At 35.3% G+C, this 13,584-nt stretch overlaps 1 protein-coding gene across 3 annotated transcripts in view; it reads left to right on the top strand.

The window, feature by feature from the left end:
• LOC103049047 (putative oxidoreductase ZK1290.5) overlaps window positions 1–13,584 on the top strand; it is a 91,798-nt gene that overhangs the window by 19,399 nt on the left and 58,815 nt on the right. For all 3 annotated transcript variants that reach the window (XR_015798449.1, XM_015887425.3, XM_007420244.4), the window contains exon 2: window positions 11,242–11,490. Coding sequence is in view for 2 of the 3 variants with exons in the window: in XM_015887425.3 (XP_015742911.1) it covers window positions 11,242–11,490 (249 nt within the window). In the remaining variant the exon portion in view is untranslated. The remainder of the gene's footprint in view (window positions 1–11,241; window positions 11,491–13,584) is intronic.

The following is a 13,584-nucleotide window of genomic DNA, read 5'->3' as shown; positions in this document are numbered from 1 at the left end:
ATTTGCTATTTCCCTCCTCTCTTTTAATCCTTTTCCCCTTTTTTAGGGTATAAACTTGAGAACAGGCCTGTCTTGTGTTTGTTATCTAAAACATCAGGTAAAAATAGTTTAAATTAATAAGTGGCAAATTTATTTTCCATTTTACAGCCAGGTCCTGCAAAGACTTTCCTCTGTCCTTGAGATCAGGTGATATTACTCAAGATGAAGGTAGCCCAGATAATTATCCGTAGGCTCCCTTAGCACACATCCTGTTTTTATGGAAACAAAGAACTTCCAGAGGATAAATACCTAAGCTATTATTCTGAATTGCACTGTAGGAAACACAATAGTTAAAAAGTTTGAAGCTTTTTAGGCAGGAAATTAATTCTGAGAGCTGAAAAACAGAGTAATGGGCTATTCATAGCAGAAGCCAAGTAAATGTATAAAACTTCACTGAGCTGTTGAAAACTTAAAGAGCAGCCATTTTCATTTATATGCTGTGGTGACAAGATTAGTGAATGATTAGCTATAATTAGGATTTAGTGCTACATGATTTTATTTTCATTTATATTTTTTTGTATAATTTTCAGGGGGTTCTACAAGGTTTTTATTCTCCCCAAGAAACTGCTTTTCTTTTAATCTGCAACAGCACACACAGAACTAAAAGCATACAGCCAGGTTTTGGAGAAAAACTGAGACAACAAACCTTCCATAGGGCTACCATATCAGAGTTTAAAAATATGCTCGCAGATGATACTGTTTTTTAATTCTTTGTTTGAAAAGCAAACGTGTCTTTATGTTAAATCAAGCATTGTAGCACAATCCTGTGCATGTCTCTACAGAAGTCTACTTTATTTAATTCCTATCTAAGTATGTGCAGGATTGTAGGAATGAGATAAATCATTAAAATATGCCTTTCCATAAAGAAAATATAATAGCATTTGCATGTCCAGCCATTAAACAAATGAGAAAGAAAAGGCTCCAGAATTAAAGCTATAGTCCTACATCTGATTTGGCCTAAATTTGGATTAAGGGTTTGGAAAAAAGTTTACTGCAGGCAGAATCTGAACCACAAGATGTTGTCAGCTGATCCTACAGGTAATATTCAAGACCCCCCCTAGATGCTTTTCGGCCGCTGTGCAACTTTTAAATTAAAATTCTGCTGCAACTGTCAGTCTTTGTTTACTGGAATGTGGTTAATCTGGACTTGAAATAAAAGGGAAACTTGAGGGAAATCAAGTTGAAGGTGGGTAGATGGTTGCTTGGCAACCATGGATGCCTCTTCTTGCTTCCAGATTCAACAGGAAACATTAGAATTGGATAACTGGCACTCAAGGACCTATACACTTGACTTACTTTGATAATAGTGTTTATCTCTGTTTGCCCCACATTTTCTTACTGGAATCTGTTATGCATAAAATGATCTGAGGTGATTTGCAAGACCTTTAAATGAACCCATTCATTCTGCTTTCTTAGAAATGACGATTCAATTGGAAACAAATGTAATAGTTACAACATAATTTCATTGGCACCTATACCCATTTATTAAAAGGGAAGGATTTGTTATGCATAAAGTATGGTAGTTCTCCTTTAATATATTCTTAGTGTTTTTATGTAACACATTATTTATACTTTCTGACTTTCTTTATAACATTAATATGGGATTTAATTACATGTACACTGTAGTCTGACATATGGGTATTTGAATATTCAGTGGGTCTTCTTGAAATTGAATTTACCAGGTTTGCTATTTTTGGTATTTCATCTGTGTGATTAATAATACAAAGGACACTGTTTTTAGATTATTCAAAAAGTAAGAACAGAACTTAAGGCTTCCCTGTGGATATATCATTATTTAAAATAGGATACATCAATTAATTCTTACATATTTGATAAAAGCTATGACAATGGTGTTGCAGTTGTAGAAAGACATGCTTACATATTTGGTGTTGGGGTGGAAAATAAAATGTAATTAACTCTATGTCTTCATCTGGAGGAAGTAACATAGATCTAATTAGAGAGTTCTCTCGCTAGCAAGAGCTTCTTGTTTTATTTCAGGATTATGGCATTCAAACTTGGCAGGCTGATAGTGTAATGCTAAGGCTTTAGAATTTAAAGGCAGCTTTGCACTGAAGGCAATCTGTCAAAGGGAAAGCTTAATGGAAGCAAGATATAATTTGCCTATTAGAAAAAAGGACATAAAATATTTGATTTATAAAAATTTGAGTGAAGAATTTATTTCAGCAGGAACGAAAAAAAGAAATGGAGTTGTTTTGTATATACAGTACATCCCCAACTAAAGCCAGAACTTGTATTGACTGATAACAAGGGTAGATTTGTTAGGGTGGAAGTTAATTTGTATGGGACTAAGACTCTGATATAGGGAATCTATGCCCCAAATGTGGATAAAGTACTGTTCTATAAAGGACTTATGGAAAGACTAATAGGTTTCTCTTATGAAAATTGGTGTTTGATGGGGGATTGAGATGGGGTGAGTTCCCATTCTGGATAGAATTTCTGAGAAAAATATTAAAATCACTCAAGGCAAATTACCAAAAGTTTTCTTTGATTTGATGGACAGTTTAGGGCTGGTGGACATATGGAGACAAAAAATGGCAACGAAGAGAGTACACCTACTTTTCTGAAGATGAGAGAATTGTGGGAGTAAAGATCAAAAAAGAAACTTAGAAGTTAAGGACTTTTGCAGATGACTTGGTGTTGGTTTTGGAAGATCCTTTAAAGGGAATTGAAACATTAATGGGAAAACTAAAATAACTTAGTGCATTGTCAGGTTTTAAGATCAACAAACAGAAGACAAAAATGTTAACAAAAAATGTGAAAATAGAACTTCAAACAGAACTGATGAATAAAACGGATTTTAAGATTGAGAAGAAAGTAAAATGTCTGGGTATCACTATGACAAATATGAATTGTATGTTATTTCAAAATAACTATGTTAAGACATGGAATGAAGTTTTAAAAAATTAAAACTGTCATTGCTGGGAAGAATTTCTGTGTTAAAAATGAATGTCTTGCCTAGAATGATATTTTTGTTCCAGACAATACATGTTTTGACAACTGATGCATCATTTAAACAGTGGCAAACAATATAGCTAAATGTGTGGGGCAGGGGAAAAAACAAGAGTTAAATATAAGGTGTTATACGATGCAAAGGAAAAAGGAGGATTGGGTTTACCTGATTTGAAATTGCATTTTGCAGCTTGTTGTTTGGTTTGGATGAAAGAGTGGGGTTTGCTGAGAAATAGATGACTTTTGGAGTTAGAAGAACATGACCTGAGATTTGGGTGGCATGGGTATTTGTGGTAAGTTAAAGTCAAGGTTAATGTAGTTTTCAAAAATCATTATGTTAGATGTGCCATATTGAGAATATGGAATAGATACAAATCCAGGCTGTGCCCCAGAACACCTTTGTGGCTCTCAGCACAAGAAGCATTTCATTTCATTTCATTTCATTTCATTTCATAATAATTTTATTAAAAATTACAACTACAACAATAAAAAACTAATACAACTACAACAATCAAATACTTATTCCAGCTAAATAAAAAATAGAATGTGCAGAAAAGAAAATAGAAAAAAAACAGAAAAGAAAAAAATAATGTAGTAAAGAAAAAGAAAAGAAAGATATTAAGAGATTACTTCCCCTTCATCATAAGTATAAACAATTGTAATAACTTATCACCTTCTCTTAAAATACAACAAACAATCTCTTCTTCCCATATCCTATTTCTTATCTATAAACAAATCCTTAAAAACCTCGTCATTTTAGCCCTGATCAGCAAAAGTCCATTAAGGGTTACCAGAGATAACATATCTATTTTAAACATGATCAGATAAACTAATTTTATATTCCTTCCTTTTACTTTTAACAATTTTGATCTTCTGTCAAAAAAATGACCTAGAATTTGATTTTTTTTTTCATTTTTTCTTTGTCCCTTCTCCCAAAATTCTTTGAAGCTTTAACAACCTCTTTTGTAAATCCAATATAGGAAGATTATCCAGGTCATTCTCTTGGTTTGTTATTTGTATATCCCTTTTCATTATTAAGACATCAGCCGGTTTCTTTTGTATGTCCAGTGTAGCATCTTTTTCCATATCATTCTTGTAGCCTGTCATTTTTAAATCCACTTTCAGATCAGTCTCAGTCTTGTCTGGTAAAACTTGTTCCTCTTCCATAACATCTTTTAAACATAGTCTATCCATAGAGGCAGACATTCTTAAAGTTAACTTCTGGGTCCATTGTTCAGAAATATCCCTTAATATGTTGAATGTTGAAATATTTTGCTTCATTCTGTATTAGTAAGTCAAATTTGAGTGTTATTCTCCTTTAATTGTAATCTTTAATTCCTTCTAGTTCCCCTTAGTGTCCAACCTATTTTTTTTTTAAGAATTCAGAACAACAGCATTTTCTCACAGGAAGGATTCTTACAATTAATTCCAAAATCTTATTTCAAATTTATCTGGTCCCTTAGTCTGTTTGTAACTTTCTAAAATCAAAGTTTTAATCACCCTTTTGCCGCTTATTCCAGAAAAATAATTTTAAGTCTTTAAACTTGTATCTAAAACTCATTTCACTAAAGATTCAAGGAAACCTACTGGGTGCTATAACACTTGTTGATCCCAACATTCCTAATAGCTGAAAAGCAGTTAACAAGCCATTTACGAAAGTGATTAGAAAAGGAAGTAGGTGAACCCAGTATCCTTAAAGGCACCGACTGTGGGTTGAGCAAGATAGCTATTCCCTCATCTCCCAGAGCTCTAAACCCCCTGGAGACTGCTGTCTTGCTGTCTCCTCACAAGGAGCAACTGTATGGCGCACTTGTGGGCAATCTCAAGTCCTCTCCTGGTCCAGAGAGGAATTACAAAGAGCCAGTCCACTCGCTGGCTCTTCATTCCACCATGGTAATTGGCTCCGCAGAGCCATCTTCAGTTCACCATTTCTTCCTGGAAGTCTGATTTCCAGCATGAGAAGCATTTTAAAGACAAGAAATAATAAGCAAATACAAATGCCTAACTTATTATGAGATACTAGAATTTTGTGAAGGGGAATACAAAATAAAATCAAGAGAAGAACTGATGGCAGAGGGACGTAGTTGCCAGTGGTTTTCTTATTTACAGTTATTAGAAATATTTAAAGTAGACAAAAGAGTTCATGGTTTTGAACACTGTAAGTTTGAAATGGAATTATGCACAAATTATGAACATATAATTGCTAAAATGTATAAACTTCTGTTGAAATTTGAAACAAGTTTCAAAAAGAACAAGTGAAAGAATGCATGATAAAGTGGGCTGAAATTTTTGGTTATAATATACAGATGGAGCAATGGGAAAATATGTGGTTGAAAAGATTGAAATTTACACTGTTATAATTTTAAAGAGATTTTTTACAGAATGATGTAGCATTGGTATATGTCACCAGAGAAATTGTCTATTATGTATAAAGGCACTTCAAATACATGTTGGAAATGTAAGCAACAAGAAGGGATATTTTATTATGCTTGGTAGTCACGTAAAAAAGTTAGAAAATTTTGGATTGAAATACATACACTGATTCAGAGGATTTTAAACATTTGAGACCAGAGCTGTTTCTTGGGACTGATGGACAAAGAGTTCGAAAAAAGTCATGGAAGTTTGTTTTTGTATATGATAACTACAGTGAGATTATTGTATGCGCAAACATGAAAAGATTTGGCAATACTGACAATGGAGGAATGGTTGGTGAAGATGGAAGATGCTGAGATGGCCAGTTTGATTTCTTTGATTAGAGAAAATCTAGGTTTATTGTTGACTGGAAACCTCTTATGGTTTTTTTTGCATAAAATAGAAAAAAATTATCTTATGATGTATGGTTTTGATGATTAGACAGGACAGATTATAGAAAGAAGAGAGAAATATTGTAACTTTAGAGAAAGAGGTAAATTTATAATTGTACTTATAACTGGTGTGAAGAAGATTGGAAGCTACTTCTTTATATCTTTTTTCTTTCTTTTCTATTTTCCTTTTACTTTTTTTCCTATCTTGCACTTTTAACTTTCTCTTTGATTTTTCTTTTTCTTTTTTCTTTCTTACGTTTTATTAGTTTGTATTAGTTTTTATCTTTTAAAACTTTTAATAAAAAATTATATAAAAAACAAAAAAAATGAGAAAGATTAATGGCCCTTGCAGTTCAGTGCTCTTAACATTGGCCATTGGTATATTACTGACCACAATTGGGACTGGCAATTCTGTCGCTAAGCAATGTGGTTGCAAAGTGAAACATCACATGACCACACCAACTTATGGCATCAGTTTTGGCTGCGGTCGTGAAGTGAATCGCTCGTTGTTAAGCACAATGTCACATGACTGCAACTTGTGACTTCCTTCCACCTTCCCCATTGACTTTGTTTGTCAGAAGTTGGCTATGAAGGTTGCAATTGGTGATTACATGACTACGGGATGCTCCAACCATAGTAAATGCATGCTGGTTGCCAAGCGCCTGAGTCGCAGTCACATGACTGTGGGGGCGGTGCGATGGCTGCAATTTCAAGGACTGGTCATAAATCTCCTTTTTCAGCACTATTGTAACTTCAAATGGTTGTTGAATGAGTGGTTGTTAAGTGAGAACTACCTGTATAATGGCTTATAGACTGCTGCTTTATAACTTTTAGAAGAAAAACAGATGGCCTTTACATACTCTCCGTTAACTTAGAATTGCAGAATACAGTCAAACCTTGATTTACCAGACCTAGATAAAACAGACCAAATTTCCATGATGATTTACATCTTTTATATAATGGTGTCATTGTACCAGTGACATAAATGATGAAATTTATGTCACTTGTATGGATCAGAAAATGATACACATTACATCATTATGCCAGTTATGTATTTTGTGTCATAATGCATATGTGCCTACATACAAAAGCTGGTGTATAATAAGGAAAAAGCAAGAGATAATATGGATCTAATATGCAACCTTACTGCAAAGTACTAGTAAAGCAAGTCATTTGCCCTATTAAAAGTACAGTAGTAGTTAAATATTTCTGAATTAACTATTTCTGAATGTGTTGTTTAAGAGTTGAGAACCAAAATATTTTGTATGAAAAAGATGTGCTAGGGCATAACGCACCTGCCTTAGAGCTTAATTAATTTTTTAAGAGGCAAAAATTAAAAAAAAAATAGTACACATACTTACGGGACCATCTCTCCCTAGTAGGGTACACCCGTCTTGCTAGATCTGGCAGGAGAGGCATGCTCCAGATCCTATCAGCAAGAGAGTGTCATGTCTCGAGACCCCTTTCTGCTGTGGCACCTGCCCTCTGGAACATCATCTCCCCTGAAATTAGACTAGCCCCAACCCTGCTAGCCTTTCTCAAGGCACTAAAAACCTGGGCTTTGCCATCAAGCCTGGGGCCCTGATAGAATGGGTGAGCCCGTTTCATGCTTAGTTTGAGTATTTATGAGTGCTCTTGGCTGCTATTTTTTTTTGTGCTATTTGTTGTTTTTTATTTTAGTTTTTATTGTTCTAACTCTGTTTTAATTGTTAGACACCCCAGAATCATGTATATGAGATGGGTGGCCAAATTAAATTATAAAATAAAATAAATAAAATGCTATTTTGTCACTGAATTTCAGGGGTGCTGCCTGAGGATCTTTAAAAGCTACAAAAATAAATCAAGGAATGGGTCATGTATCAAGAAAATGATCACGAGAGCAACGAAGAAGTAATAGAAAAAGAAGAGCAAGACTTATTTTAGAAAGCATAGTAAGAAGAGGTCATTAATCATAAAGACTGAAACTGAGTGGCTTTATATATCACGCTTAGCTTTAGTATAGTTTGCTTGATTTTGGGTTGCTATGATGTAAGCCTAGCCAATTGTAGTTTATTCACAAACTGGGCTTAATCTATTAATAGATTCTTAGATGAGTTTTACTTAGCTCAAAGTGTGAAACAGTAGTTGACATGGAAATGTTCCTTCTAGTGGCAGACTAATGCTAATAATAGATATTGCATAGCAGGAGATTTGATTTCAGGACATTAAATGGAAAGTTAAGTGCTATAGACAAAATAAAGGCCCATCTATATTGATGTATAATACAACTTTGAAAAAATATCTGGAAGTACTTTAGACTTCACTTTTGTGCAGCGTTGAAAAAAAAGATGTTGCTTTAAGGCATTCATGCATTAAAGCTAATGCTGTTCTTAAAGAAGCAGCAAATTTTTACAGGCTCATGGGGAAGCCTGAAAAAAGCTGAGTTGCTTTCTGAATCATTTTTGAAATGTGAATGGACCTGCGATATAAACTATAAATATCTTCATCAAGTTTTAGTAGCAAGAGTTAGCTGAGAGTAGAGGAAAAATATACATCTGCAGGACATTGGAAATGAGTCATAGTGGCTAATATCAGGTCATTTGATGTTTTGGCAGTAAAAATCAGTTGTTTCATCAAAGAATTATAAGGTATCAGTTGGCCCGCTACTTACTAGCAGCCTGTTAACTATGATTTCATTGCATCCATTAATTATATAGCTGAAGGAATAAAACATCCATGATGAGGGCTGGAAATAAGGAATTAAGGCTATTGGGTTTCCTATACTGTAGTGATATTAGCGCTGTTTTAGTGGCAGGCATGGCCCCAGAATTGGGGTGAGTTGCCTTTGGCCTATGAACTGCTTGCAACCAGCCCTCTGAGTCTTGCCTCTGACTGCATTTCTGTTGTTGCTTGGGAAAGAGGGAGAAGCTTCATCACCACATAGTGAGAAAAGAAAGGGAAATGCTGGGTAGGATGGATATTAAAACATCTCTACTGCCTAGCATAGAACCATGGAGGTGGGGGTGAAGAATCTGAGGGAGTAGGTAGTCGAAAAAAAAGGATGAAAGGCTCCAGCATTTCATAGACACATTGCATGTTGAGATAGGGGAATATGGAGGGATAGTGGGAAGGATAAAAGAATGGTGAGAAATCTGGGGAAAAGTGTGTGGGGGGTGTCTTTTCTGGCTTCCATTGAACCATAAAAGAGGAGGTAATCTAAAAAGTGAAGCGTTTTTTTTAGTGAAATAAGACAGTGGCAGGTGAGAAGAGGAGATGATTCTGCCTACCATTGCTGTGGTCCCTCATAGGTTTTCTCATGAATCAGTCCATAGAGAGATTTCTAATCTCTTTCCTAGAACAATTTGTACTTAAAAATATGGAAAAAAGTAGCCTGTATGATGGCAAGCAGAAGAAATTCAATATAGGTTGTGTCTCACTTTTATATATTTGCAATTATATATCTATGTTTTAGCTCATATAAATAACTAACATAGATCAACCTGATTTTTCCCTCTCCTGTATCTATTTTTAAGGGGAAAGTAGGAGTGAATTAATGACAATTTCAGATGACACCAAGCTTGGAAGCAGTATTAAAACCTAAGTCTCAGGAAACTGTACATTACGAACTGGACAATCTCAGGAACTGGGCTAATACAATGGAATATAGCAGTGTAAAGTTATGTCTTTGAAAACAACCTTTCTCAGGGTTAGTTTACATTATATAAAGTATAGGGCTACAGATCTGGTCTGCAAAATGTCAGACAGCCACTAGGTGGGGGGAAAGAATTATATATTTTTTAAAATCTCTTCTGCTGCCATTTAGTGGTTGGGTAGATTTTTGCAGACCATACCTGGTAGTCCTAATAAACATGTATAGAGTCCTTTATACCTTATGATAATGGGGAGAACAAGATGTTTGAGCTGGTTGATGAGCTAACAGCCATGTTGTGTGAGCCTAGCTTATGGTTTACAAATCATGAGTTGTGACCTAGTGTGATGTACAAATCCAACAAATTCTGATTTGTTCAGTACACTATGGGTGGACAAAACATGGCTTTTACATTGTAAGCCCACAGTGTGCTGAACTTTTATCCACCTGTTTGCATATAGAAATTTGAGTATGAACTTCAGTTTTAGTAAGTACTGTAGTCAATTAAAAAGCTGACCCAACATACACCAAGCAGGTGACCTTGGAAACTTTGGCTATACTCAAATGATTGAAATAGGAATACATGCTTCCCTAAATGTTGAGCTCTTGTCTGGTAGACAAGTGGGCTGTTGGCAGGAAAAAACAGCTGAAGGAAAGTCTAAGATAAGATAACTACAGCCTTCTACTCTTAGGGTCCAGCCTACTTTATCTTGTAGGCCTCCTGCTATTTTTTTTTCCCAGCTAAACCACTTCCTCTCCTGCTGCCATACATACTGCACTTGATGTAAACATCCAGCAAATGCCAGGGTGGAACAAATGCATTTAACATTGTGCCCCCCATATATCACCACTTTGCATATACCTACAATTTCATTTCCTCATTCAGAGCAGGTAAAGGGTTCTGTAACACAGTTCCAGGGTTCTGTAACACAAATAATTGTGGAAATGTAACCATTTGGACAGTTTTATTCCACCTAGCACCCTGCAAGTGAATTAATCCCTAATTTTCATCAGCATAGAATGGGGAATGCTATGCTAGGGGAACTGATCCCCGTTGATAAGGTGGTGTTAGAAAATGTTAAATACTGTAGATTATCTGATCAGCATCTTTAGAAAATTATTTTACTGGGCATCAAACAGTTTTACAGGAAGAGAGAGATGGGGAGGAGAGGGACAGTAGTAAGTGTAAGTGGAATAATTATGTAGTGTAGCTTTAGGCTTCAAGAAAGGCAAAGAATCTGTGACTCTGCAGTGGGGCTTCAGAAAAAGAACAAAAAGTTTTTTTAAAAAAATATTTGCTATGTCAGAAAAAGCAAAGTTAGGGGTAAAGATTTAAGGAGATATAAAGTGGAGGTCAAAAGGATCTTATGATCCCAAGGAAAAATAAATGCCCATTCAAAATTGAATTTGCAGGATGCCAGAAAAAGTAGCTTAAAACCCAGTCCTACATATTGTCCTCTTAATATGTATGTGTAAAATCACTTTTTTCCTGTTTTATTTGATTTTAACCTGTCTTACCTTACTTTATCTCATTTGTTCCTTCTCTTATTTCATTGTATTAATCTCACAAACATTTTTTTCCTTTTTAAATTGGTTTTTCACTGTAGATTTATAAATTAAAAAGTAATGAAATAAGTTGCTTAAAATAGCTGTGACAGAGAGATGCCCTAGATAATAAAACAAGCCCTTCATTGCTAGTCAGCTTGTTCTACTTAGTTTATTTTATATTTCTGTAATGGTCTGTATGAAGTACAGAGCATATTAACAAAAGAATAACTTCTTTTCTTTTGGTGTTTCAAGGAACATCCCATGAAGGTGGCTATTCCCACGATGCAGTGATACATGCACTTCAGAAATGTGGCATTCGTCATATTGACACGGCAAAACGATACGGCTGTGAATCACTCCTGCGGAAGGCTATCAAAGAGAGTGGAATAGAACGGCAGGATCTCTGGATAACAACCAAACTCTGGCATGCTGATTATGGCTATGACAAAACAAAACAAGCCTGCTTAGAGTCTTGCAACAAACTTGGGGTGGAATATCTAGGTATGGTGTTCCTTTTTTTAATCCTGTTCAGATTATTATATTAATAAATCTTGGTGAGCGTTTACTATACTTTCCTTATTGCATCACCTGCAACAGCATGCTCTTATGATTGCTCCAGATCATAAACAAGAATTTTTAATAGGGGGATTATTCAGAGCAAATACAGCAGGGCTGATCTCTTAACCATAGAAAAGAAAACGCAGCTTAACAAGGATTTTGAAGGTCATTAAGAGAATTTGTCTGCTTAGCCTTGACTGATTGACTATGTGCCATCAAGTCAGTGTCAACTCTTAGTGACCACATAGATTTTCTCTTGGATGATCTGTCCCCAACCTGGTCCTTCAGGTGCACCCGTTGCTATTATATCCATTGTGGTTGTAATTGAGTCCATCTTTCCCAACATTATAGACTTCTCTAGAAATCCAGGTCTTCACATAACGTGATAATTTGAGCCTAGTCATTTGTACCTTGACTGAGACTGAGTTGATTTGTTGAGTTATCCATTTGTTTGTTTTCTTGGCTATCCATGATACAGGTAGTCCTCACTTAATGACCATAATAGGGACCAGAAAATTGGTTGTTAAGCAGGGTGGTCATTAAGCAAGTGACCATGTGACCAGACCCAATTTTACAACCATTTTATGATAGTTGTTAAGTGAATCACTGTGGTTGTTAAGCGAATCCAGCTTCCCCAATGGACATTTTTACCAGAATTTGCTTAATGGCCGTGTGATTTGCTTAATGATCATGTGATTTGCTTAATGACTACTGTGATTTGCTTAACGATCGTCATAAGAAAGATAGCAGATCATGATCATGTGACTGTGGGGGGTGCAATTGTTTGCAACGGTTGTAAGTGCACTTTTCCCAAGGCCGTCATAACTTTGAACCATCATGAAATGAACCATCATTAAGCGAGGACTACCTGTATTCTCAGGACTCTTCTCCAATGCCAAAGTCCAAAAGTGTCAATACTTTTCTATCCTGCTTAGCCTTAACCATTGTTAATATCAATGCTAATTTCAGTTCTCTTAAGGCACCCCTTTCAGTTAAGGCAGAAGAGAAGAGTTCAGAAAAAGGGTCGTGATTCTGCACTCCTTACCTTAAATGTTTGCTTCTGTTAACATTGTAGCACTTAATCTTGTATTTAGCTGCTATGCTGTCATAAAATCTCTACAGAGCTAGAATAAGTTCAAGTTTAGTGCTATTTAATAGCATCTTAAACTGATCTGTGCTTTTTCTTAAACTTTCTTACAAATTGAGAGTCTCAAATTTAAACTTCTTAGAAAGATGCTAAAAATTGTTTTAAGGCTTAGAAGTACACTCATGAGTAGTATAATTAAACTGTTGCAAACAATTCCTTATCCTCTTATTACAGCAATGTGATTAATTTACTTGAGAAAAAGTCAAGCTTGATGCAAACATTCTTAATATTCTGGTTGCATCAGAAATTAGTGTGGATGGAAACCTTCCCCAAAGGAAGATCAGTATTTCAGTTGGGTTCATATATCATGCTAAAGCCAATATGTTTTGGCATAGTACAACCATTGTGATGATTATTTATGGCTTAGCATGTGGTGTGAGTTCAGCCAGAAATTCAACAAGCTACTGTGAAGCAAGCCATAGCTTAGAATGATGGTTGCACCAGGACACTTTCTTCAAATCAGGGAGAACTGCAGAAGGACATTCATGTGTTCCAGTCTCCTTCTAAGAAGATTCAGAAGCCAGAGAAAGAGGAAGTATCACTCATGCCTTTTCTGTGTTTGTGTCTGTTAGACACTTTAAAATAGTTATGGATAGCCTATTCAGCATGTTGTGATTCAAACTGAAATAAAGTCTTGAAATGTTCCTCCTCCTTGAAATATTGTATTTGTCATGTTAAATCGGTTTACTGAAAGTTTCCTTTTTATTCAGAAAATGATGCTGAACTGCTGTAGTGTTTCTGTTCTGTTGCAGATACTAAGGAATATTCTCATAAACAAAGAGCCAGTAATTAAACACTGTCTGAACAAATAGTTTTGTTTTTCTTTCCTATCTTTTAGTTCCTCTACCTTTTTGTCTTTATTCTTTCATTTTAATTTGGTTTCTAATGCT

This window comes from Python bivittatus, unplaced genomic scaffold, assembly GCF_059951505.1.
Source record: "Python bivittatus isolate LINGU-HERP-01145 unplaced genomic scaffold, Pbiv_v1 ctg000700_np1212, whole genome shotgun sequence".
Taxonomy (NCBI): domain Eukaryota; kingdom Metazoa; phylum Chordata; class Lepidosauria; order Squamata; family Pythonidae; genus Python; species Python bivittatus.
This window is presented reverse-complemented; position numbering and strand designations above follow the sequence as displayed.